The sequence below is a fragment of the Diaporthe amygdali genome, assembly GCF_026229845.1.
Source record: "Diaporthe amygdali strain CAA958 chromosome Unknown NODE_56_length_267093_cov_64_804720, whole genome shotgun sequence".
NCBI lineage: Eukaryota > Fungi > Ascomycota > Sordariomycetes > Diaporthales > Diaporthaceae > Diaporthe > Diaporthe amygdali.
The window spans coordinates 59,125-80,377 of NW_026517076.1; the positions used below are offsets into that span (position 1 = coordinate 59,125).

Below are 21,253 nucleotides of genomic sequence, written 5' to 3' on the forward strand. Positions count from 1 at the left end.
TCGGGGAGAAGTCGGTCAAGTGTCGGATTCTCTGTTGGGAAAAAGGAACACGCGCGGTTGAGAAGCTTCGAGTCCGGCGGAGCCCGAATCGGCCCACCCGGGCATTGATGCAAGGGTCCTGGGGCACCTTTTTTGGCGGGGGACGGGCTTACAATAAGAGCTCGAGCCTCCTTAGAAGGGCAATTGCCGCCGATGGCAGTCCGACCCAGACTCGACCCAGACAACTGGGTTCGCAGCTAGCTCCAGCACACCTCGGGGTTCCACTTCGGGCGGGCTGTAGCTAGTCCAGCTGCCCGCTAGCCACCGCCAGCTGGTGGTCGCGACCCAGGACTGCCTCCGTAGATGAGGAAGCATTCCATGTCTTTATTTTCGAACACTTCTTTCCAAAGAGTTATATATATAAGCATTCATGGATCATTGCTGATTCGATGAGACCAATTTTGGTGATTTCCCTGGTCTAGGGGCATAGCAATTAAATCATTATGGTCTTGCGTTAGTTCTCAGTATCGAGGACATGTGAGGACTCCCACCAGAGCTTGCGGAGGGCCAATATATCCAATTCATACGAAGTGAACCCAGACATCTCGTCCGCTATCTTAGAAACTTCCCGAAAGCTCCGGAGATCTTGCTTGTTCTTCCCTTTTGTTTCGAGACCTTATGTCTCAAGCCCTCAATCGCTGCCTGACGGAAGACTTCATCCACACCTTCTGCTGTCCACGCCGAGCACTCTCGATACTTCGCGACACCCAAGCGATCTTTGAAGCGTTCTCCCTGATCATGGTTAGTGAATTGATACAGCCTGGCCCGTTTTTCATTGATGTGCGTGGGACATACTTCGGCAAAACTACATGGATGGTCTTTCCTGCCCCCAAGCTCTTTCAGAACCCTCGCGTCGTCTCGCAAATCCGTCTGGAGTGCGACCAAGATGATTGGCGTGCCTGGGAGGCACTTTTTGAGCTTATGTATCCACTTCGGAGAATCAAGTCAATGCTGGTCCGTGTAGAGAAGGATATGAGGGCTTCGGCTTACAATATCCTCTATGTTTGCAGCAAGATCCGGATCGCCTACTGAATAGCAGAGGAGAACACATTGTACATTCTGGACAGTTGCAATGCTTTCAAATGACTGTTTCGCTTCCAATCCTGGAGTATCCCAGATAATGAGCTCTAATTGTTCCTCTCCATTCGAGGCGACGTCGACACTCGCAGGGTAGGGGACAGTAAAGGACGTGATTTGAGGCTGCCTTCGTTAGTAAAAGAAATTTCCGCTGAAGCATTATGTTTTTGGTCTCACCTTAGTAGAACTTCCAGTCTTTTGAATGAATTTCCTGGAGATGGCGCTCGCGTCAGCATCACAACTACCCTTTTGTCTCACGATGAAGTTCTCGCGGGACTCACCAAATGAGGGATGTCTTCCCACAGCACGACTCTCCGACAACTAGCACAGTGATTCTTTCCCGTAAATTTGAGTATGTCGCTGAGTTGAGAGTCGTCATAGACGTCGATGGGGAGTCGGCGCGTGGCAAGTCACAATCAGATCGTCCCTGGGACCAGTGATCATCTGCTGTAGAATTAGCTGATGATTCGATTTCTCGCGAATCAGAGGCTGAAGAGAGCCTCGTCGATTTGACTGAATCAGAGCACGATGATCGTGTGATTTCTGCCTGGTTCATGTCTGAGAAAACGATAATATCGGGTGGATCATTAGGCATGTCGACACGCTGCGTCTGATAGGACTCCAATTCGCGCTGGGTCGTTGTAGCAGTATCTTGAGATGGACTGTCCGCGTGACTTTGTGCTCCAGATACTGTATGAGACATGTCTGAAGATACATAGATTTCGAAATCTACTGGCAATGTCTCTGCGTGCGCATCAGCTGGGCTGACTGTGTTTCGTTGTGGAGATTCGAAGCCCGAAGGCAACTGCCTCTGCCACAATGGTCCAACACATATTACATCCTCTTCAGCCTCAGAAGAGCAAGTGCTGTGTTGCTCAAAGTCGTTCTGCCAGGCGTTTGAAAAGCTTTCTAAGGTTGAGGTACTCCTCTCTGGACAAGGAGACTGGTTGCTGCCATCTGATCGATCATTTTCCGCTGCCAAATGGCTCTCCTTATCCTCGTCACTCACTGTAGGCACTGTGAGATCGCACTCGATCGTTGCATCTTCCCCTTGTTCGCAAACTCTGGGGCTGTACGTGAACTCTGTAGATTTCGTTTGTGCTTCTTGCGTGACTGAAATGGCATTTGGCAAAAATGGAGGCCTTCCTTGCGTATCAGGAAGTGTTTGCAAAGCCGATGAGCCTAGCTCAATTCGAGAATCATTCGTCCCCAGAGATGGGGTGCTTAATTCCGCGCCAGGCCCCAACGTGTCCGCGGTATGGCCCGCATTACTCGAATTGTGATGGTCCGGCTGACATAGCAAATCATCCAAGGCATAGGGGTCCGCAAAGGCTTGTTGGTCCAGACTATCGCGGGGAATGTTGACCTGCGGGCTCGTGTCAACGGGCTGGAAAGACAATTCTCCGTCGTCGTTCAGCGTAGGTAACACGACGGTCCGGTTCTCGGGTCTCGAGTTTTGTGCCATGCTGTGTGTGAGCAACAGTTTGAACGCCTCCTCATCCTCAGGGTTGTTCTCAGATTGACAAATGGCAATCATCAGGCATAACGATTGTTCCAGGCCTTCCCGACCTCTATCACCTTGTTCGCGGTACGCCTTCAAGCATTTTCTGGTATAGACGCGAGCTTGGACGGAATCTCCCATCCTAAGGAGGATGTCAGCCAAACTCAGGATTTCATCGAGGTATTGGTCAGAATTTTCAAAATTGTGCCCGGACAAAATGGCCAGCCGCTCCGTGGTGACTTCTTTGGCTTTCTCCCAGTTCCCTTGCTGCGAATAAGTATTAAGGAGCGCATGTGATACCGATAACTTCAGCTCGGGGCTGAAATGACGTGATCTATAGCGGTTCAACCTTATCAGGCCATTTCTGAGCATCTTCTCGGCTCCCTCGAAGTTTCCCGATTGCAGCTCCAGCCTTCCCTTTTCCAATTGAAGTTGGACAATTTCAGCCTCCATCTCTCCATCTGAATCCGAGTCTTCCACATTGTGTGTCGAGAGGACGACACTGGAGGCGTCAAAACCATGAGCGAGTCCAGGTGCAGTGAGAACATTCAGGGTCCCCCAACGAGCAGGCTCTAAGGCGACATCGGGTTCCTCATATTCGCTGGGCTCGACCTCGCCGAACCACCTAAGCATCGGCTCGCTAGGATTTGGAGGAAAAACTTCGTTGAAGTCTGATGGTGCGCTTGTGGAGATTCTATCGTCCAAACCAAAGACAGTCGACGCCGAGGAAACGACCTCTGCCGCAGCTCTCATGCAGTCTCGTCGATTATGCAAATGTCTGAGCTCATCTGCACCCCTGCCTGTTGAGATGGCATTGGTCTCCATGAAAGAGATTCTGTGGTTCATCCGCCGGACGGATTCTTTAATAGCTCTACAAAGACCTTCGAGACTTGAAGGTATGTTCTCGGTAGAAGGCTGCAGAGATAATTGATTCCAGCTGGACAATTTTAGCTTCAGTTCAGGGACGGCCACCATGATCAACGCGCTTACAGGATCATAGTCTGCATCGAGAGTTGGATCGTATCACGATACGAGCGGATCTGATCGTGATACATGGATATCTCGTCGGACGCAGACTGTAGTCGGAAATGTTTTCGAACGCCATCAAGCAGTCTGCTGGTCTTGCCGACCGATCGCACTGTCTGGTGCATTTGCTCCAACAGCGCGATTCCATCGGTTATACATACCGATATACTCCTCAAGTGGTTGCCCAAGTGACCTGTCTCCTGCACGCCAGCGTCCACGTTGATATCTTTCATTGTGATTGCCATCTGTTCAAGAAGCAGCTTGAAACATTCCACCTCTGACAGAAGGCTCTTCAATTTCTTGTCTGCCAACTGTGACGCATCATGAAGCTGCTTTAGATCCCAACATAGCCGGCCACATACGGTGATGAGACTGGCAACCGCGGTCGTGATAGAAAGCGGGTCCATGCTGTCTGTATTCGAGATGGTGTTTCTTATAGATTTCCCAGCCTGCACGTTGAGTTTCCGGAAGCGATCGGTCGGCGCATTCAGGTCTCAGAGCCTTACCGACTTGCAATCTGTTCATCGATAACAATGCGGGTGCCTAAGGCGGGCGACGCCTTACATAGAGAATAAAAGCATTTCAGTAAATCCAATCAACCAGAATATCCACTTTTCAAGTATTAGATGAATAGAGATAAAGGGAGAATCCGAGCGTCGACGAAAAGGTGTCTTGAAATAAGACAACGTTCAAATGGAAAGGATCGCGTGAGCTGCGAATGCTTACTACCTACATACGCAGGTAGTACCCGTCCCAAACACTGAAAGTAAGTGGCCAGACTTGGGCGCTGGGCACTTCGCAAAGCCACTAACCATATGAGGCACTATATGCTCAGCTCTGGTGGCTGTCGGCCTGCAGTCCCAATTGGCTTTGCAGGTAACACACATGAAATATAATAATACTTGAAGAACCAAGCTGACTATTCGGGCCGCTATGCATGATTCCTTTCAGTGGCTTTGCACTGTGCAGCTCTGCACTGCCTCGCTGGCCGTCATGGAGGACACTGTTCAGTCATGGGAATTTGTATTCTTCGAACAGACCAAGACAATGACGTCTGGCCATTGAGACTGGATTGAAGAGGAAAGGAAAATCCCTAACAATTTTCAGGTAGTCTTACAAACTTTCCGCTTATAGCGATTCCAAGTAGACATCGATGCTCCAGGCATCTGGAAAGAGCATCCAGGGCAGGATTAAAAGCGAAATCTTTAATGTACTCGACATTTGATGTATATACAGGTTTTGGAAGGGAGGCCAACTGAGAACCAGGATTACCGGTCTGTGAGTTCATTACTTTCGCCAATTGTCCCATGAATCGATCACCTAAAGAGTTTTGACTGGCTCAACTATCGATGAATCTCGCGCGTGCTAAAATCTCTTATTGTTATCAAGCGTGCAATTAGGCACAAAGTCCGGGATTCGCTTCACACCCTGATCCCCCTCGCAGAAGAGATCACTCGACACGTGTGTATTTCCGGCCGAAAACCGCCACGTTCTCTAGAACCTCCATACACTGATCACACGCCAGAGTTTTGCAACGCAAACAGTCGTGGTAGAACATCACTTCTCCTTCATTGTCCATCTCCATGATCACAAAAATAGTTTGTTCCTTGTTCTCAAACACAGAAACGACATGATGATCGGCCGGTGGGGGACGGACCCTGCTGCGTGGAGGCTTTCTGTCGGGGGTAGCAGCGTGAAAATAAGCTGATAAAGCAATATCCTGCCTCTGCTTGTCCATATATGCCGAGTAGATCTTGTTTATCACAGCACCGGCAAGCCACGGGTGATCGAGGAGGGCCGGCTGGGGCGTCAGGCGCGTCACCAGCCAGCTGTCGTCATCGAACAGGACCATTCGCGAGGCGCCACGCAGAAGATTCTGCGGATCACGGCACCATGGGGCGTAATCGAGCGCGGAAACGTGCTTGAAGTAGTAGTATGCAGCGAAGCGGCGGGCTCGGTCCCAGAGACCATGCGTTAGGTAGTGTTGTTCGTCACCCTCTAGTAGCCGGGACAGCGGTTGCGACTTGTTGTGCTTGCAAATGACGACATCACCGGGATGGAAGACGGATGCGAGGTTCTCACGGCGAATTTGGGGCTCCATTACTGCGCGAGGATTCTCTCAGAAACTTCTCTTGGACAGGGGGGAAGGTTTTCAAAGGTTTCACTGACCGGTCGCGAGCAACTGATATACCTGAAAGTAGTTTGAAAGCCAGCGATGTATTTGGCTTCGGAGCTGGATGAGAGATGGAAGAGAAAGAAATAATCGGGTTGATGGTAGCTTTCTATTGTGAAAATGAAGTTTCCCAAGGCGAGATTTTAAGATATCGAAAAACTGAGCTGGCATGTAATGAAATACTATCGTGGCCAATGTTCAATCAAATTTAAAAATAGAATATCTGTTGTCTGTAGCATCTCGTACAAAGTGAACACCTTAATGCCTCTTAGCATTGTATCTAGTGGCCTGGTTTTTGTTAGCGTGTTTGGTGGACACTCTCTTCCTGATGTGATAGAGTAAACCACACGGATAGAAAAAAGATCCTCCAAGACACAAATCAACTAATAGTATTTGAAGTGCCAGCTGGCCAACTACCAATATCCGTGTCTTTGATTACTTGACTCTCTTCGCCGTTGGCCGCTTCGAGTTGGCCTATTATAATCGTCGCATTGGCACACAAGTAGACCTACGGACACAAGTAGTTTGGTCAAGTAATCTGATGTCGTCCTGATTCAACTTTGGACAGATGAGAAATTGATTGCACTAGAATTTTCTCTGGATGGCAAGCGCTCTACGATACCGGATGACTAGCCACAACTCTCAGGGAAGATCGTCCATGATGAGACTACGGAAGCCCAGACTACTCGAGAACTGTATTTGCAACTCATTCAAAATTCTCGATGCTACGCAGACGGTGGCCACAATTGTCTGTTGTACCAATTCCAAGAGTTCAACTTAGAGAGCTATATCAGTTTTCATAGTTGGTGCATATGAATCCGGCAGGATCGCACCATGCCCCATATGGAATGAATTCTCCAACACTGTCTTATTGATTGTGAAGGATGGCATGCAGCCTCCTTAGTAGAATTTGTCAGCAGGTAAACATCATACATAGCCAAGTTTAGGACGGATAGTCTGTTCGGCCGAGTTTCGCACTCCACACGATATTCTCGAATGATGGCAACAGGTTCGTTTTAATTATTGCGGCCGCCGGGAGGTCTTCTTCCGCAGCTCGGATACTTACACACACAAGCATGGTCTTCGGTGTGATGAGGATTCCGTCTCTAGGAGAAGACTTTGAGTACTAAACCAACCGTGTTACATGGAACTGGTGAAGAGTGATCACCCATTAAATCCCGCTGACAACGCGAACTTGTACCTAGCCCATCCACATCTAATTCTTTTCGCTCTCTCACGTCACTTCTTGACAAAACAATTCAAACAGCTACTTCGGCAGTCACCATGTCGAAGCTCGTGGTTGTTATTGGCATTACCGGTGTCCAAGGTGGTAGTGTTACAGACTCTTTCCTTGCCGACACCAACTGGCGTGTTCGAGGCATTACCCGAGACCCCTCCAAGCCCGCCGCCCAGGAATGGGCAGCCCGTGGGGTCGAACTGGTGGCCGCCGACCTGGATGATGTCGAGTCCTTGAAGAGGGCCTTCACAGGTGCCCAGGCCATCTTCGCGATGACCGATTACTGGGCCCCAATACTTGACCCTTCCGTGAGGGCAGCAGCAGCAGCGCGGGGCATTGGTGCCTCGCAAATATGTGCCGAGTTGGAAACGCAGCGAGGCAAGAACATGGCCATTGCGGCGGCCGCGCCGGGGGTCCAGAGAACGCTGGAGCGTTTCATTTACAGTGGCCTTGCAAGTTTCACAAAGCTGTCCGGCGGTAAGTACACGAAGGCCTGGCATTTCGATAGCAAGGCCGCAGTTGAGGAATTTGTTCATGATGACCCTGAAATGGTGTCTGCCGGGCTCAGCGGAAAATCCAGTTTCATTCACGTTGGCATATATACCGACAACTGGCGCCGATCACCTTTGGAGATCGTGAAAGACCCCGAGTCAGACGGATACTATCGCGTTCAGATGAGCGATGGTCGAGACAAGGTGCCCTTCATCTGGGCCCGTCGAGACACTGGGCCGCTTGTGAAGAAGCTCGTGGAAGACGTGAAGCCCGGCATAACGCTGCTAGGAGTCAGCCAGATTGCCTCTCACAGGGAATATCTCAACATTTGGGCCCGAACTGTTGGTAAGAAGCTAGCGGGTGACGAGGGTATCAAGCAGATATCGGCGGAGGAGTATGTCAAGAAAGTGGGGGGTGACGAAGATCAAAAAGAACATATCTTGGAGACTTGGAAAAGTGGCGAGGAGTTCGGCTACGATGGCGATGACGTGCTTCATCCTAAAGACGTGAGTCCTCCGACGATGTCTTTGCAAACATTTGAAAAATACACCCTTGCAGGTTTATGCTTTGCCTTCCCACATTGGAGTTATGAGTTACCGGAGCTGACCTTACATTGAACAGATTGGCGCAGAACACCTTCTGACATCTATTGAAGAGTACATGCAATGGGAGGACTGGAGCTCTGTTCTGGACCGGGACTAGCTGCCTGTTGATGCTCCTGGGTTTCACGGGCTTAGTGAGCAGATGCTGGGCAGATTGAACCCCATTCCGGAGAAACAAACGTTTGCTTTGGATCACGTATCTTATGGTATCTGCAACTGTTAACCTGGTGTGAGTGCATGCAAATAATACAGTGCAGTGTCCTAGCCAGAACTATGAATCTACTGCACAGTTCTCGAACTTTGTCTTGGTTGATGTGTACTGTTAAGCTTGCCCACGACCTGAAGTATTCCAGAATCTTTCTTCTTACTTTGCTAATAATTCATGAACACAAGCTTTTCTCGGAATTACCCTTGACAAGCTGCAACGACTCTCGTTGATATACTGTGCGTTGAAATTCGAGATATCGGACTTGAAAAAAGGACCTGCCATGAAAAAAAAATTAAAGCACACAATGTGACAAAGAGATACCTTGTCGCTTTTGTATCGATTGTCCCGTGGGCGCGCAACTAGGGACAGGGTCTGAAGAATCGACCATGCTGGGACTTGAGACCCAGCCAAGGTCTGGGGAGTCTTTACTATCAAGTAAAACAAGAGATCCACAAAAAGTGGCAAGTGGCCTAGAAGTGGGTTTGATCTGCTCATGTCGTCTGCAAGCTCTTGAGTTGATGCACCCCGATGCTGCCGACTGGTCCGGGACTCATTCTCCTAGTGGCCGCCCTGAATATAGTTCAATTTTGCCAAGGCATAGGCCCAAGTCGAATGCAACGATGCGCATCAGGGCTCCGGTAGAGTCTTTTTCCATTATGGAAATGTTCGTTTGTCTCGATCGTCCGCCATTCGGCCGAGTGCGTCCGATAGTCTCAAGACTCCACATGTTGTTAATCAGCTTTTGGCGGGCGGGACATAAATAAAGTACTCTATCCAACACCCTCTTCAACGCTTCCCCAATATTCTGTAGACACAAATCATCGAGCCCCGCATCTAACGCCGGACCTCATATGCTGTTTTATTCAACGTTGTCGCGTACGACATCTCCTACATCGCCAGAATGAAGGTCATTATCTTTGGCGCGTCCGGAGAGACCGGTCGTTCAATCGTGAAGGGCCTGCTCGAGTCTGCTACGCAATTTGTATGTTTTTGCTCTTTGCTAAGTAAATTCAAGACATGGACTAACTCATCAATCACATTGCTAGGACATTACCGCCGTGTCCCGGAAGACGTCTCTCAACAGCAAGAACAATGATGAGCTGAAGAAGCTGGGCGTCCAGGTCGTGGCTGCAGACTTGAAAGGTCCCGCAGATGACCTCGTCGGGCTTCTTAAAGGCGCCGATGTTGTTATCTCAAGCATTAATGCAACAGTCTTGTTGGATCAAATTCCCCTGGTGGACGCCGCGAAAAAGGCTGGCGTTGGCCGCTTCATCCCTTGCACCTTTGCAACGGCTTGTCCTCCGATGGGTGTGATGAAGCTGCGCGAGACGGTCAGCAGAAATCGTGTTCTTGCATTGAAATACCAGTAGCTGATGACGCAGCAGAAAGAAAAAGTTCTCAACCACATCAAAAAGATTTACCTACCTTACACGATCATCGATGTAGGATGGTGGTACGAGATTAGCCCACCTAGGGTTCCCTCCGGACGTATCGACTATGGTCTCATGATGGCCGTGACACACCTGTTCGGGGACGGATCCGCGCCGTCCGGGCTGACTTATACAAAAGATATTGGCAAATATGTGGCCAGGATTATTGCTGATCCACGCACTCTGAACAACATGGTATACGTCCATAACGAGCTCTGGACGCAGCGGCAGATCTTTGACAAGGTCGAAGAGCTGAGCGGAGAAAAGCTTGAGCGCAACTACGTATGCCATACTCCCCGGCTCCACCCATCGTGATGCCATTTGCTCGGCCTCTTTGCTAATGTATGTTTCTGAAGTTGTCCGGGGAGGAGCTGCAGGCCCAGGCTGCTAAGCTCTTAGGCCCAGATCAAGTTGAACCAGCAGACACGATGCTCCTAATGCGGCTTTGGGGTGTCGAATATCAGTACTCATGGGGAATTCGTGGGGACAACACGCCGGAAAATGCCAAGTACCTGGGATACCTCTTAGGCAAGGAGCTTTATCCAGATGTGGAGTTCACCTCCTTTGAGAGCTATCTGAAAGAGTTGCTGGAGGGGAAAGCCAGAAAGGTCTACGTCTGAGCATACATCAAAATATTTCAGCGGCACTGTCTGAATCCAGAGGGTATGCAACAACAGTAGTGAGTCTTGTTTCGAAGTGAAGTCTGCGGGATTGAGCCATGTCAGAGAATACAAGATGGGCGTGAGACAAAATGTTCAAAGGCTTGTCAGGTGAGGCGCAGACACGGCGATCCGAGGCAAAATGTGACAGACACAGACAAGAACATGGTCTTCTGAAACTCTGGTTCCTACCATCAGAATCATTTTGGTAAACAACATACTTGTTGACCGCAAACATGTCATAAGATTCTTGTGCTTTACGATCACTGTAGCGTGGACAGACTGAAGGGTGCAGGCAAGGACGTTGGATCTGGTCAATAGGACATAGGACATGCGAGATCCCTGATAGTACTTCTGAATCAATCACTGGGGCTGTGTGGGATTTGCAATGCCGGAACAGATGGCCAAGGCGGGAGAATAAGAGTTGGTGAGCTTGGATAAAGTGAGTAAACCTGAGATATGCCGGGCAGCAGAATCACCGGTTGGCCGGCAAGCCAAAGCACCCGAGCTACGCGCTACGCCTGCCCTGCCCCACACTCTCAGCACAGGCGGGGTGTGCTGGGTACATTCAACCTGTCAGCAGTCGGTGTGACTGGATCGCGCTCACCAATCGCGAACTTGGTTGACCTTGTTAGAAGACATCCAGCTTGTACATTCATAGAACTTGAAGAGTCAATTTTGGCAACTGTCCTGTATTTCGTTCAGAGTTGGTGAAGGTTGGGAGCTGTGTGACGAGAGTTCAGCACAGCACTCGAAACCCATTCAATACCCGTTAAAACCGTCATCGGTGAGCTCACCTTGAGAGTGCTGGGATCCCTCACCTAAATCAATTAGAACTTAACTTTGTCTTTGCAGCTACTAAAGATGGGTGACAAGGTCGAGGACGCCCCCTTCCCTTTGACAGATGTGGACAGGTGGGTACTTTCGCAGACGGATGAAGAGTTCAAGTATCATGATTGGGAAGAGCTGAGGGAGATCATTGGTGCGTGGGACCCCTTTCCTCAGCAACAGGTTTCGTGTGGCACTATGAGTGAGCTGTTCTGAACCTGGTCTCCTGACTATTCCTGACAGATACCAACAACCTTTCTGTGTTGAAGCGGAAGCCTTCAGACCTCCGCCGGTACATGAAGTGGACAGCTGAGACGAAAGCTGCCTATGGATCCATGACCAATTTCCTGCTCCAACATCGCCTGCCGAAGTCCTGGGGCCCCATACCTTTCACGCCCGCCTCTGAGATCCCCTTCAAAGACCCGTCCGATTATACGGTCCTTGTCAACGACTGGCCCTACGGCCTCACGCCCGACATCACCCACATAGTCGTCTGGACCCGTACCATCGTCCCGACAGACCCCGCGACTGGAGACGTGACTCCCGAGAGCAGGAGACTCATTGTTGACTTTGTCAAGACGCACTTTTCCGACAAGCTGGGCCCCGGTGGTGAAAAGCGTGTGATGTGGTTCAAGAACTGGGTCGCCCTTCAGAGCGTCCGCGCACTGGAGCACATCCATGTGCTTGTCAAGAATGCGGATCCGGCGGTGATTGCTGAGTGGACCAAGTAGCACGCGCGGCTTGTATAGTAGCGTACAGGACAGACGGTGGGCTGTAGAACCATAGAGCACTATACTAGACAGACAGCCATCTCCCCACCCAGCGGCTCAATGCTGCATCAAGCCGCAGCACGTCGCTGCTTCCGGTTCGAAGCAACGGGTGCTTCCTGCTGTCCCGGCTGCGCGCCCATCCCAGCCATGCCCCTCGCCGCGCCGAGCAACCCGTAGCCCTTGTAGGCACCATAGGCGGGAACGACGGCCCAGGTGAGCCAGAGCCAGTTTCCAAAGAGCATGACGAGAACCTGGCACGCCCACGTGACCCAAACGACATCCCACATGTACTCCGTCAGGCCCGGCGCGGAAAGATCCTCACCCGCGGACCTGAGGGCACCGGTAGAGCGGTCAAATGATGGCCGCCCGGCCTTCTCGAGTGCGAACTGGCAGGCAAAGCTGGGCAGGGACAACAGCACGTACGCCCACAGCGACCGTGACCTGATGAAGAAGGTCCATAGCAGGAAGAGGCCGTTGACGATGGCAGCACCGATATGGAGGCTTTTCAGCGATTCGGCGTTGGACTTTGCCCGGTCCTTCTTTGCCTTTTGAGCCATGGTGTAGACCAGTTAAGGATATGTGAGTTGTAGATGAGGGAGATGGGATTCTGGTGATCTGGTCGCGTGATGTCGACTGTGAAAGTGTGTGAAGGGAGAGAATCCCTTCCGCAGCTCAGCAGATTATTTGAGACTTGAAGTGTTGGTGGCTGTCTCGTGGTGTTCGTGGTGACGGATGAGCTTGGCGCAGACTCAAGATGATGTCGATATGGATAATGATCCCACGCTGTTCAGTTCGGTGCCGGGAGGCTGAAAATAGGTCGAGGATCCATCCTTGCGCATGTATCTACTTACAGTACCTAGGCACTGCTAGGCTCCTAGGTGGGCTGGGGGATCCGTGGGGCCGCGAAAAGGTGGTTGCTGAGCGGCCAGAGCTGCCAGCCAATCAGTGGCGGCAGCTGCCTCGATAGACAGAGTGGGAGCCGCCCAACGTCAACATCAGCGTGCATTGCAGAGCGGTTCTGCATCCGGGACCTTGAACTTCACGACTTGCCACTTTTTTTTCACTCTCTGGGATCTTAATTGCTTCACGGAGTTGCTTCTCCCCTCTCGGTCCCCTGGGAAGCCTCCTGCAGTTGACAATTCCGCGGCTGCAGACTGACCCGATTGTTTTGGATCGGATCGTCCTTGTGCCTTCTACTCCTCAATTCGCGACGGGGGCCAAAACATGACCTACCTCGTCCCACCGGAATCAGCATTTGTCACGACGCGCGTGGTGCCCTCGAACCTTGGAAGGCGCGACAAAGCCATCTGAAGCCAACGAGGGCCAAACAACGGAGCAGCATCTGTGCTTGGACGGCGCGGTTGCTGAGTCGCTCCGGCGCCTGGACTTTGACTTCACGACCGACTACGACTCCCCCGACTTCCCATCGCTCTGCACTTGCTTCTAATACTGCTAGAAGCACGCGCTCCTACCGTGCTGTTCTGTTCTGCTCTGCTCTCTTTTGATAATTGCATTTTATCCTGGCGCTACAGGGACCATTTCAGCATCGACCACCCCGCTCATCAATCATCCATACGAAAGCGGCGACGAATTGCCTCGCCTCCAGTGCTCGGCATCGAACCCTCTCGACGCTCGAAGCATACTGTTCGACCCTCCCGCAAGCGAAAGAGACCCCTGCTACCTCCACCGACTCCTCTCGAACGAATTCCCAAGACACTCTCCCATGGATCGAAGGGGCCGGTGACAGTACCTATCTCACTGCTATAAGGGCTCGGCTGGAGTCCAATCTCTTTCAAACATGGCGCCCTCCCCAGCTGTCACCAACGAGATCTTAAGGCAGGCTGTTTACTACCACCTCGACAACATCTCACCTAATAATGCTCTCTTCTTCGCTGAGAGGCTATGCGCCCAGGACAAGGAGAAGCAAACAGAGGCTACCTTTCTCCACGCACTCTGCCATCTACGGCTCGGAGATGACCGCTCCGCGTATGAGGTCAGCAAGGCTTCAGGATATAGAGGCACCCATTTGGGCTGCTCCTTTGTATTTGCACAGGCATGCTTGCGGATGGAGCTGTGGAAAGAAGGCATCACAGCGCTGGAAAGGTCCAGGGTTTTATGGGCTTCGAAAAATAATATAGGGAAGCATGCCGCTGGACTGAGAGCACCGCATCCTGATGCTGCAGCCTGCAGCTGTCTCTTGGGGAAGCTCCATCGAGGTTATGACGACAAGGACAGGGCAATAGCTTGCTTTGAGGATGCCCTGAAGGCGAACCCTCTGATGTGGGATGCTTTTACCTCATTATGCGACATGGGCGTGACAGTCCGGGTTCCCAACATCTTCAAGCTCAACGACACCCTTGTCAAGAATTTCGACCAGGTGCCAAATGGTCCAGGGGCCGACGTGAAGGAGCCTCCGTCGAATACACTTGAACCTCTCCACGTTCCGAAGAAGTCGTCACGCGTAGTCACGCATGACGCTGCGGACCCCTTTGAGCCACAGCGCTCAACAGCGTTCCAGGACATTCCATCATTCAGCAATCTTCAGGCCCCCGACACAGATGCTAATGAATTCATGTCCAAGATTGTTGCGGCAAGGTCGCGGCTGGGGCCTGGGGCCGCCCCTTCGATAAACCATGGCGATATGGAAACGCCGACCAATCACAGGTCCAATGTTGATACACATCAAGCACGGGTACCGACGAATCTGGAGCCGCCCCAGGCGCCACTCCGAAGAAACAGGGCGCACGCCGGGGACACGGGACCGGAAGCACCGCCACGCGGTGGCTACAAGCTGATGTCCAAGAGGAGAGACAGGGCCCAGGAGACGGAACCATCCTCCGACGCTGCAGCATCACTACTCAAACCGACAATCAATGCGGATAGAAAGCGGACCGTGTCTGGACAGCCGGTACATTCAAGGCCCATGCATGGGGAGGAAGCTCCTCAGCGACGTAGTGCGAGATTGAATATGTTCAAGCAGTCAGGTTCAAAAGCCAATTCCGGTGCATCTACAATTGGTCCATCCAATGGTCGAGAGCTGAAGAGGGCTAGAGCACCCATTTCGCGCCTCGTTAGACCAAATCCAAATCCAGCAGTCGGTCGTGTGGTTAGTGGGAACAGACGTGGAACTGAGGACACGAACATGGATGTTGATCATGCGGAAGGCCCGGCGCCGAAGGAGCCTCTGGCAGCGCAACGCCTTGCCCAGAAGCCCTTGGACCCAGAACCTAGATCTGAAGAGGCGCTGAAGTTCATCTTGGATCTTCTGAGGAGGTTCGCTTATGGCTACCAGCAGCTCTCGCAGTTCAACTGCCAGGAATCGCTACAGTCGTTTGCCTCGCTTCCTCGTGCCCACCAGGATACCGCATGGGTACTGGCACACATGGGGCGAGCTCAGTACGAACAAGCAGCTTATCCTGAAGCTGAGAGGCTTTTCAGACGTCTGAGGATAATATCCCCAACTCGTCTTCAAGACATGGAGGTTTACTCGACGATTCTCTGGCACCTGAAACGAGAAACGGATTTGTCGTTCCTCGCGCACGAGCTGGTAGACTCAGCGTGGCTGGCCCCAGAGTCGTGGTGTGCCCTCGGCAATGCGTGGTCACTAGCAAAGGACCATGAACAGGCGTTGAAGTGCTTCAAACGAGCGACCCAGCTCGACCCGAAATTTGCTTATGCCTACACACTCCAAGGCCACGAGCACATGGCCAACGAAGAGTATGACAAGGCCCTAACAGCATTCAGGCAGTCGATCTCGGCGGACCGGCGCCATTACAATGCCTACTACGGCATCGGCATGGTATACGAGAAGCTCGGTAACTACGACAAGGCCTACACCCACTTCCACTCGGCGCACGTGATACACCCCACAAACGCAGTCCTCATCTGCTGCATTGGCACGGTGCTCGAGAAGCAGAAGCACGTCCTGCAGGCGCTGCAGTTCTTCAACAAGGCGACCGAGCTAGCGCCCAGGGCCGCCCAGGCGCGGTTCAGAAAAGCCCGCGCGCTGCTAGCCGTGGGGAACCTGGCGGCAGCGCACAAGGAGCTCCTGGTGTTGAAGGACCTCGCGCCGGACGACGCGCGCGTGCACTTCCTCCTGGGGAAGCTGTATAAGGCGCAGAACGACAAGAGCCAGGCCGTGCGTCACTTCACCCAGGCGCTGAGCCTGGACCCCAAGGTGAGTTTGGTTCCGCCAAGTTACAGCGTGCCTGCAGCCTGACTGACCCTGTTCTAGGCAAGCCAGCAGATCAAGGAGGCGATAGAGAGTCTTGAGGAGGACGACGGTCTCGACGACTCTATGATTCAGTGATGAGGTGGGTTTTCTGTCCGCCTGGCGCGACTGGGCTTGTTCGTGGCAGGGTTCGTTTTAGCCTCGTTTCCAGTATCCTCCTGGAAATAAGCAATACTGCCTAGGCGCGGAAGGCGCAGTGAGCACGGCGAGGGGAATGAAGCAGCATGACAAGGAGCATGGCAAGGTTTAGGGCATGGCACAGGCGTTCAAGTATTGGGGGTTTCAGCGGGGCAAAGGGGCGGCAGCAGGCAGGCAGGCGTATTCTTGGCTATTTCTCTTTTTGCAACGGATCAACCAGCCTGATTCATATCATCGTCATGAACCTTTGGATCTGGATGGGAGCCTTTCAATCCGCTGTAAGGCGAGAAAGCTGAACCGGGCCTCTTGCTTGTCGTATTTTTGTGTATGAATACTCAGGCACGGCATCAGGATGTACAGTAGGACAGGGTAGGCCGGGGAACAGCCACCCAGTAGTAGTATAGTGTGCAGCCTCTCACTTTGGATTGTGCTCAACAAGACACGATGATACCATCTACGTGTGTGGAGTCAGGCTGAGCTATTAGAGTAGTTGTACGCCCTGAGGGATAGTAATATTCGTAATGGTCGTATCGCTGTGTGCCGGTACTGCTCGATACCGTATGTTATAACGTGGCGATCTGCGTTGGGTCGGTGTCGGAGTAGTATCTCGCTCCAAGTGTACATTTTGGTACAGCACGGCGGCATACGACAGGGCATTCGATGAGTGAGATATACATTGCCAGATCGATAGGACTTGGCCTTCGTTGCAGCGTCGTTTATCACCGAGGCCGGTATTGTGGTAGGCATGCGGGCGCACTTTGTACGCGTCTCTGTGTGTGAGTGGGCGCGATTGAATGTCCCGCCTTGTGCTGAATTAGGCTCGCAGCCTCCAATAATGTGTCGAATAGTTTGAATGAATGGCCTGGTTCTTTGAACAGATAGCCACATACGCTCCCAAGCACAGACAAAGAATGGAACCCGTCAAAGCTGTGCTGGCGCAGAGAACGGTAACGAGGTCGCGTTTGGTGTTGCCTCAGCGCTTCGGGAATAACACACGCCTGTCAGGGCCACCACTAGGACAGGGATGTTGATTTGCCGTGCATGCTTATTTTCCTAGACCTGGTGAATTGTAGTCAAAATAGCACCATGTGCTACATTCACGGGGTCTTCTGAGTGTTGTCGCGGAGCAGCATGTCGCCATGCAGAAGGCCAAGCTCTGGTGACAGCAGGCTGCAGCCGACCTGAGATGGTACTGTGGTATAGAGAGAATGCATAGAAGAGGTTGGCAGAGAAGCCTAGGCACGGCGGCCTGAGGGGCGGACGGTGCTGAATGAATATAATGATTGCCTCGAAGCGCCCAAGGTGAGCGATCGGGCGGAGGTCACCTTAGCAGAATGCGGACGCTAGTGAGGATCCCTGCAGGCCGAGGGGCCAGGAGCGGTGTGCACGGGCCAGCCGACGGCGAAACAACAGAGAAAGGACCGGTTTTGCACGCCTAAGCCAGCATGGATTTTGGCTCGCTTTTGCAGCTGCAAATTCGTTTTTTAAAGCGTTGGAAAGAGCAGACCCCAAAACTGACTAGCGCCTGCGAGTTACCACAACCCAGATCACCCTCCAGATCAGTCAACTGCCCGCGCCCCCTTATTTAACAACCATTTCCCTCGTATCTCGCCTCTCCCTCTCTCCCTCTCTTATCTCCCCCTCTCACCGTCCATCAATCAACAACCACAATCCCCATCAACAACCCATCGATTTGTCCACCGCGACATCGGTTTCATCAACTAAACATTACATTTTTCTTCATCAACTTCATTCAAAATGACTGGACGTAAGTATACCCGTGATTTACCCTGTCGCTGTCCTCAAACGCGTCGTCTTTGACCCCGTTGCACCTGCTGTATTCCGTCACCATCACCGCCTCTTTGGTCCGTGTTGGTGGTGGTGGGGCGAGACACCACTGCACCTCGACGCGTCTTGCATCAACACCACATGCAACCGCGTCAAGTCTCACCAACCCTCCCACAATTACACAAATGTCTGTCTCACTATGATTATCTCTTACTGACGTGCATCTTCTACAGGCGGCAAGGGCGGCAAGGGTCTCGGCAAGGGCGGTGCCAAGCGTCACCGAAAGATTCTTCGTGACAACATCCAGGGTATTACAAAGCCCGCTATCCGACGTCTCGCTCGTCGTGGTGGTGTCAAGCGTATCTCTGCCAGTAAGTCATACATGATACCAATGCCAACGCGTCTACTAGTGACAGCTCGCTAACCTATTCGACAGTGATCTACGAGGAGACTCGCTCTGTCCTCAAGTCCTTCCTCGAGGGTGTCATCCGTGACGCCGTCACCTACACTGAGCACGCCAAGCGCAAGACCGTCACCTCTCTCGACGTCGTCTACGCCCTCAAGCGCCAGGGCCGTACCCTGTACGGTTTCGGTGGTTAAGCAACCCTCTGCTTTGCTTGACACCGGATGGCTGGGGAAGCGTGTGGAGGATGGATGCATTCTGTTGTTTTTGCACTTGGGCTCTTTCGGCACCTTCGCGATACAGCATGGGGCAAGGCAACTAGAGGTCGGGGACCGCTGGGGCTTAGTGAACTTGTTTGATGATCATACGGCAGCAAAGCTGGGCGGAGGCTACTGCGACATTTGTTGATTTTGGGCGTTGGGGTATCACGGATCAACCGGTATGACAGGGCGTCGGAATTAGGCGACGGCCTCCCTTTGGTCGACAGACAAGTGCGCCGCAAATACACTTGATGAACATACTGAACTGCTTGTTTTCCTCTCGTGCTGTGACTATCATGTTCTGTGATGTATGGATCGATGTCTATAAGACCCCATCGTGACGTGTATCGGACGGTGGGTGTTTAATCTCGGGCTCTGGACAGCACATCTATATCATGGTTGGTTCCCGCTCTAATCGCAGCCCAAGTCAACCCTCGTGTTGACACCCACCGTATATTGTACGCCTCTCAAAACCCTATTCAGCCAACAAACACGCCTGTAGTGCTGATACTCAATATCTCCGAGACCATGAGCCTACAAGTACTTCCTCCCCGCGGCGAACACCCGCTGCCTGAAGATCGGGCTCTTGACCTCCTGGTTGACCTTGTAGAAGGGGTTCATGACGGCCTTGACCCAGTTCTCGTAGACCTCGAGGAAGAAGCTCTTGATGGCCTCCTCGGTGGCGGCGCTGGTGGGGTTCGCGGCGATGGAGGTGGAGGAGCGCGAGGAGCCGGACGAGGACGAGCCGCCGAAGGGCTGGTGCAGCAGCAGGAACTTGACGTTGGCGCCCGTCACGAAGCACGAGATATAGTTGTTGAAGAACTTGTCGATCACTTTGAGGTACCTGCTCGGCGGGGACAAGGAGGGAGCGTATGGTCAGTCTGGGCTCACTTGGTTTGGGATGGGGCAGGTGTGAAGTGGATCGTGCGATGAGGTGCATTGTGATGGTTTGTTGTCTTTGGGTCTGACTGTACATACAGCTGTCCGTTATTCCACTGCACCTCCTCGACGACGTCCAGCGAGCTGTGCAGGATGAACTGGTTCAGGTGGCGGGCCTGGTCCGTGAAGCGCGACTGCCCATCACCGCCCTGCTTGGAGGTGCCGAACTCGTGCTCGAAGAGGGGGTTGTCTTGGGTGCCAATGATGGCAAAGTAGTAGGACATCTTTCTGTTATCGGTCGATCATCTGGCGAGACTGCTCTCCTGTTCTCCTGCCGTGTTCCTGGGAGAACACACTTGGCTGGACCAAGGGACGGGATGCCTTTGCGATCCTAACCTGAGGTCCTCCCAGCGCCTGCGACTGTTGAGGTGGGCCAGCGGCCGCAGAACCCCCACAGTAACGGTATCTACCGATTGGGCCCACCCCAAACTACAGGGGGCTAGGCTAGCTCCATTCTTTTCGAGCATCGCATCACATCTCGGCCGGCGCGCGAGCAATCATTAAATTTCCTATTTCCCAGCTTCCAGCGTCGACACCAACACACATACATACGATCGCCCACCTCTACCCCCCTCCCGAACCAGCAGCCATGTTCGGTCCCTTCAGATTCACGAACCCATTAAGTAGCGGCCTGCTGTGGAAGACGCCATGGCGGCTGTCCAAGTTCCAGAAGCGACGGCAGCGATTCCGCCTCCGGGCGGTCGACTCGGTCGTGGCGACTATCGACGGCGCGCTGGCGAAGAAGGGCGAGACGACCAAGTCCGTCGAGCGGTGGAAGGCTGAGATGCCCAAGGAGGAGGAGATGCGAGCCAAGGACAAGTACACCATCTTCGACCGCAAGGAGAAGAGGTACCGCAAGGGAATACACAGTACGTTGTGCCGAGGAAACAGCGGATATGAGGTGGTAAGTGTTGGGCATGGAGCTTCTTTTGCTAACTTGAGGTGTGTTTACAGAGTTGCCCAAGTGGACGAGAGTGTCTCAACGGCTCAATCCTCCTGGATACTAGACGATTATGTACAACGACGTGGTGGTTTCTTTGGAGTGTTGACGGTCAACGTGGTGTACAATTGAGTCGCTGCATTGCATATAGGCGATCATGGCGCCAGGCTCGGGTTGGCCACGAAACATACGATAGCGAATCGAAAACAACACTCAACGCAGACGCGCCGATGCGAGGTGTGAGGAGGTGGACCATGACAGACCTCTGAAATGCGCAGGAGATCCGAGGTTACTCGATGAATACATGCGCGGCAAGCGGAGCGCTGAACCTGGCAAGAATCACGAAGAGGCATGATAAAGATTTGTACCAACATCTTTGTAGGTGGAGGAATTAGAACTTTGTAGATACGTCTACCAATAGCAGACAGCCCAGCTTCATGATGAAAGGCAGTGCTTTGTGGTCCAATATTGCGCCTTGCGCCTGACCGTTCCTATATCGATGTGATCCACGT

General features: G+C 52.4%; 10 protein-coding genes across 10 annotated transcripts; 6 read left to right on the forward strand and 4 right to left on the reverse strand.

Annotated features, from left to right (window-relative positions):
- Positions 1-591: 591 nt before the first annotated feature.
- Positions 592-4,050, reverse strand: J7T55_011124 (uncharacterized protein; the record flags this gene model as incomplete). The annotated part of the gene is made up of 7 exons (XM_053135527.1): positions 592-771; positions 835-969; positions 1,030-1,239; positions 1,294-1,327; positions 1,398-3,413; positions 3,608-3,954; positions 4,006-4,050. 7 exons carry the CDS (start codon positions 4,048-4,050, stop codon positions 592-594), a joined length of 2,967 nt encoding a protein of 988 aa, XP_052986764.1.
- A 1,043-nt stretch (positions 4,051-5,093) lies between these two features.
- Positions 5,094-5,744, reverse strand: J7T55_011125 (uncharacterized protein; the record flags this gene model as incomplete). Its single annotated transcript, XM_053135528.1, has 1 exon — positions 5,094-5,744. The coding sequence occupies one exon, from the start codon at positions 5,742-5,744 to the stop codon at positions 5,094-5,096; it is 651 nt and encodes a 216-aa protein (XP_052986765.1).
- A 1,356-nt stretch (positions 5,745-7,100) lies between these two features.
- On the forward strand, positions 7,101-8,247 carry J7T55_011126 (NmrA-like protein; the record flags this gene model as incomplete). Its single annotated transcript, XM_053135529.1, has 2 exons — positions 7,101-8,051; positions 8,167-8,247. The coding sequence occupies 2 exons, from the start codon at positions 7,101-7,103 to the stop codon at positions 8,245-8,247; spliced, it is 1,032 nt and encodes a 343-aa protein (XP_052986766.1).
- Positions 8,248-9,256: 1,009 nt separating this feature from the next.
- Positions 9,257-10,405, forward strand: J7T55_011127 (isoflavone reductase family protein; the record flags this gene model as incomplete). The annotated part of the gene is made up of 4 exons (XM_053135530.1): positions 9,257-9,337; positions 9,402-9,686; positions 9,741-10,067; positions 10,142-10,405. 4 exons carry the CDS (start codon positions 9,257-9,259, stop codon positions 10,403-10,405), a joined length of 957 nt encoding a protein of 318 aa, XP_052986767.1.
- A 903-nt stretch (positions 10,406-11,308) lies between these two features.
- On the forward strand, positions 11,309-12,003 carry J7T55_011128 (uncharacterized protein; the record flags this gene model as incomplete). The annotated part of the gene is made up of 2 exons (XM_053135531.1): positions 11,309-11,426; positions 11,516-12,003. The coding sequence occupies 2 exons, from the start codon at positions 11,309-11,311 to the stop codon at positions 12,001-12,003; spliced, it is 606 nt and encodes a 201-aa protein (XP_052986768.1).
- A 107-nt stretch (positions 12,004-12,110) lies between these two features.
- On the reverse strand, positions 12,111-12,599 carry J7T55_011129 (uncharacterized protein; the record flags this gene model as incomplete). Its single annotated transcript, XM_053135535.1, has 1 exon — positions 12,111-12,599. One exon carries the CDS (start codon positions 12,597-12,599, stop codon positions 12,111-12,113), a length of 489 nt encoding a protein of 162 aa, XP_052986769.1.
- A 1,241-nt stretch (positions 12,600-13,840) lies between these two features.
- J7T55_011130 (uncharacterized protein) lies at positions 13,841-16,351 on the forward strand (the record flags this gene model as incomplete). Its single annotated transcript, XM_053135536.1, has 4 exons — positions 13,841-14,035; positions 14,096-14,145; positions 14,233-16,219; positions 16,277-16,351. The coding sequence occupies 4 exons, from the start codon at positions 13,841-13,843 to the stop codon at positions 16,349-16,351; spliced, it is 2,307 nt and encodes a 768-aa protein (XP_052986770.1).
- A 1,818-nt stretch (positions 16,352-18,169) lies between these two features.
- On the forward strand, positions 18,170-18,799 carry J7T55_011131 (histone-fold-containing protein; the record flags this gene model as incomplete). The annotated part of the gene is made up of 3 exons (XM_053135537.1): positions 18,170-18,179; positions 18,433-18,570; positions 18,636-18,799. The coding sequence occupies 3 exons, from the start codon at positions 18,170-18,172 to the stop codon at positions 18,797-18,799; spliced, it is 312 nt and encodes a 103-aa protein (XP_052986771.1).
- Positions 18,800-19,396: 597 nt separating this feature from the next.
- Positions 19,397-20,025, reverse strand: J7T55_011132 (uncharacterized protein; the record flags this gene model as incomplete). Its single annotated transcript, XM_053135538.1, has 2 exons — positions 19,397-19,706; positions 19,841-20,025. The coding sequence occupies 2 exons, from the start codon at positions 20,023-20,025 to the stop codon at positions 19,397-19,399; spliced, it is 495 nt and encodes a 164-aa protein (XP_052986772.1).
- A 365-nt stretch (positions 20,026-20,390) lies between these two features.
- Positions 20,391-21,096, forward strand: J7T55_011133 (mitochondrial 54s ribosomal protein 31; the record flags this gene model as incomplete). The annotated part of the gene is made up of 2 exons (XM_053135539.1): positions 20,391-20,670; positions 21,020-21,096. The coding sequence occupies 2 exons, from the start codon at positions 20,391-20,393 to the stop codon at positions 21,094-21,096; spliced, it is 357 nt and encodes a 118-aa protein (XP_052986773.1).
- Positions 21,097-21,253: the final 157 nt, after the last annotated feature.